This window comes from Tupaia chinensis, unplaced genomic scaffold (genome assembly GCF_000334495.1).
Source record: "Tupaia chinensis unplaced genomic scaffold, TupChi_1.0 Scaffold149964_2, whole genome shotgun sequence".
In the NCBI taxonomy this organism is placed as follows: domain Eukaryota; kingdom Metazoa; phylum Chordata; class Mammalia; order Scandentia; family Tupaiidae; genus Tupaia; species Tupaia belangeri.
The window spans coordinates 2,025,710-2,029,516 of record NW_006209806.1 but is presented as its reverse complement, the minus strand read 5'-3'; the positions used below and the strand labels follow the sequence as shown (position 1 = coordinate 2,029,516).

Below are 3,807 nucleotides of genomic sequence, written 5' to 3'. Positions count from 1 at the left end.
ACTGGTCTAGACACCTCGAAGGCCGTCCTCACTGGCACCAAAGACACGGTGTCCACTGGACTCATGGGGGCCGCCGACATGGCTAAAGGAACTGTCCAGACTGGTCTAGACACCTCCAAGGCCGTCCTCACTGGCACCAAAGACACGGTGTCCACTGGGCTCACGGGGGCCGTGAACGTGGCCAAGGGGGCCGTCCAGACTGGCCTGGATACGTCGAAGGCGGCCCTCACAGGCACCAAAGACACACTGTCCACTGGACTCACAGGGGCAGCCAACGTGGCCAAGGGGGCCGTCCAGACTGGCCTGGATACGTCGAAGGCGGCCCTCACAGGCACCAAAGACACACTGTCCACTGGACTCACAGGGGCAGCCAACGTGGCCAAGGGGGCCGTCCAGACTGGCCTGGATACGTCGAAGGCGGCCCTCACAGGCACCAAAGACACACTGTCCACTGGACTCACAGGGGCAGCCAACGTGGCCAAGGGGGCCGTCCAGACTGGCCTGGATACGTCGAAGGCGGCCCTCACAGGCACCAAAGACACACTGTCCACTGGACTCACAGGGGCAGCCAACGTGGCCAAGGGGGCCGTCCAGACTGGCCTGGATACGTCGAAGGCGGCCCTCACAGGCACCAAAGACACACTGTCCACTGGACTCACAGGGGCAGCCAACGTGGCCAAGGGGGCCGTCCAGACTGGCCTGGATACGTCGAAGGCGGCCCTCACAGGCACCAAAGACACACTGTCCACTGGACTCACAGGGGCAGCCAACGTGGCCAAGGGGGCCGTCCAGACTGGCCTGGATACGTCGAAGGCGGCCCTCACAGGCACCAAAGACACACTGTCCACTGGACTCACAGGGGCAGCCAACGTGGCCAAGGGGGCCGTCCAGACTGGCCTGGATACGTCGAAGGCTGCCCTCACTGGCACCAAGGACACACTGTCCACTGGACTCACGGGGGCTGTGAATGTGGCTAAAGGAACCGTCCAGACCGGTCTAGACACCTCGAAGGCCGTCCTCACAGGCACCAAAGACACGGTGTCCACCGGACTCATGGGGGTCATGAACGTAGCCAAGGGGACCGTCCAGACTGGTCTAGACACCTCCAAGGCCGTCCTCACTGGCACCAAAGACACGGTGTCCACCGGACTCATGGGGGTCATGAACGTAGCCAAGGGGACCGTCCAGACTGGTCTAGACACCTCCAAGGCCGTCCTCACTGGCACCAAAGACACGGTGTCCACCGGACTCATGGGGGTCATGAACGTAGCCAAGGGGACCGTCCAGACTGGTCTAGACACCTCCAAGGCCGTCCTCACTGGCACCAAAGACACGGTGTCCACCGGACTCATGGGGGTCATGAACGTAGCCAAGGGGACCGTCCAGACTGGTCTAGACACCTCCAAGGCCGTCCTCACTGGTACCAAGAACACGCTGTCCACAGGGCTCATGGGGGCCGCCAACGTGGCTAAAGGGGCCGTCCAGACTGGTCTGGACACCTCCAAGACTGTCCTCACTGGTACCAAAAACACCGTGTCCACGGGGGTCTTGGGAGCCGTGGACATGGCCAAAGGGGCCGTCCAGACTGGTCTAGACACCTCCAAGGCCGTCCTCACAGGCACCAAGAACACGGTGTCCACTGGGCTCACGGGGGCCATGAACATGTCCATGGGGTCTCTGCAGGCCGATGTGGGCACGACCACAGTGCTAGCCAGCACCGAAGACGCCGTGCCCACTGGGCTCCAAGAGGCAGCAAACGTGGCCACAGGGGCCATCCAAAACCGGGCACCTGGGACCCGAGACGCTGCCGTGGGTGGTGGCACCAGCCCCGGTGCCCAGGACAGAGGAGAGGTGCAGACTGCCCTGAGCCCCCAAGACGCTCTGTCCTCTGGGGTCTGCAGCTCCCTGAACGCGCCCTGTGCCAGCCTGGAACTGGCCCAAGAAGCTGCAGTGGCCACTCTAGGTCTTGCGTTAGATGTGACCACATTCCCCCACGGGGCCGCCACCCACGGCCACGGAGGAGCCACGGGCTTCACGGCGCTGCAGGATGAATCGGAGGGTCTAGGGGAGATCTTCCTCCCCATGAGCGCTGCGGAGCAAGGTGAGCAGGGCACAGGGTGGGCCCCTGGGCGGGCGTGGTCCCTGCCTGAGCTCAGGGTGCGAGTCCCGCCATTGTCCTGCCCAGATCAGCTGGCCGCGTCCCAGCCCGGGCCCCGGGTGCTCTCGGCCGACCAGAAGAGCTACTTCGTGCGTCTGGGAGACCTGGCCCCCGGGCTCCGCCAGCGCGCCTTCGAGCACGCCCTGAGCCACCTGCAGCACGGCCAGTTCCAAGCCAGGGACGCCCTGGCGCGGCTCCAGGACTCCCTCGGGCTGGTGAGAAGACTCCTTCGCGCCTCCCCACACGGGCACGCAGGGACGGGGAGGGAGTGTGGCAATCCGTGTACGGGGGTGGGGAGGGGGTGACCTGGGGGAACAGGGACAGTGGGACAGAGAGCTCCCCAGGCCAAGCCCATCCCCATCCCCAGGAGAGGCGGACAGGAACAGCAGCAGCTGGGGGGCTCGGGTATGGGCATCTGTTCCCGGGGCAGGGGCTGCTGGGAGGGTTCGGGGCCGGACTGGTCAGTGTGCGTGAGGGGACAAGGCCAGGGAAGTGCCAGGAGCCAGGCCATGGCCACGGTGAGGGGCTGGATTACCCGCGGGCACTGAGGCGCCGTGGAGAGGTTCTGAGGGGTGAGCGTCCCGCAGACACCACTGACCTCCCTGACCGCCTCGTGGCCATCCTGGGCTAATAATGCTGCCATTGAGGGATGGGGACAGAACGTGGGAAAGCGAGAAGGCAGCCCCCTGGGTAGGCCACGCCGCAATCCCTTTTCCCTTCTCCTCTCGGGATTTTGGGTACGCACGCACATGCGCCGGTGTGAGTTTCCAGTCACGGGGTCCGGGACTGGAACTGCACAGGTGGCCACGTAGGACGGAGTGCCTTAACTTTTGTGCCACGCTTAGTCCCCTCTTGATGCTTTTTTAAAAATACACGCTATAGGGGCCAGCAGGCGACATGGTGGTTAAAGGTGCTGGATTCCCACACGGCTGACCGCGGTTCGAGTCCCAGACCTGGCGGCTTGCTTTCTTGCGTTCCCTTTCTCTGGTCAAATTAAAAAATAGTAATGAGTGGAATTAAATAAACCTTAACATATACATGAATGCTGTGGGGCGCGAGTACTCGAGAACGGGTGAGAAATCCCCTCCCCAGGGCATGGCCGCGCTACAGTTCCTTTCCCTCCGTGACCCGCTCAGGTCTCGGGAACACAAGCTCACATGTCGCGTGTTTTCAAGCTGCTGGGTTGGGACCTGAACTGAGCAGTCGGTCATGTGGGGTCCTGCCGCTGTAACCGGCTGACCCGATTACTGACGCGCCACGTGACCACAACAGACCCTCAGCGGGAGGCCCTTCTGCACGCCGGGCTCCGGCACCAGACCTGAACGCCCACCGCAGGGAGGGCTTGAGTGGCCGGTGTGTTCCAGCGGCCACCCTCACCCCACTGGGCTCTCTTTCCAGATTGACAAGGTCAAGCAGGGCTTGGACCAGGGCTCTGACGCCAGCGTGGAGGACACGAGTGCCACAGAGGTACGTGGGGTGCAGGGCGTGGTCCCCCACCCGGGGCCCCCGCTCACTGGCTCCCTCTCCCCACAGGCGCGGGGTGCGGGGGCCCTGGCCAGGGTCTGTGGCCTGGTCCAGCAGCTGCACACGGCCTACAGTGCCCTGGGCCCCAGCCTGCAGGGGCTGCCCGCCGCGTTCCAGCAGCAGGG

General features: G+C 64.1%; 1 protein-coding gene across 1 annotated transcript in view; it reads left to right on the top strand.

Moving 5' to 3' along the window:
- Window positions 1–3,807, top strand: part of PLIN4 (perilipin 4) — a 10,964-nt gene that overhangs the window by 5,505 nt on the left and 1,652 nt on the right. The window contains exons 7-10 of the mRNA XM_006171855.1: window positions 1–2,101; window positions 2,186–2,373; window positions 3,557–3,625; window positions 3,692–3,801. Coding sequence (XP_006171917.1) covers window positions 1–2,101; window positions 2,186–2,373; window positions 3,557–3,625; window positions 3,692–3,801 — 2,468 coding nt within the window. The remainder of the gene's footprint in view (window positions 2,102–2,185; window positions 2,374–3,556; window positions 3,626–3,691; window positions 3,802–3,807) is intronic.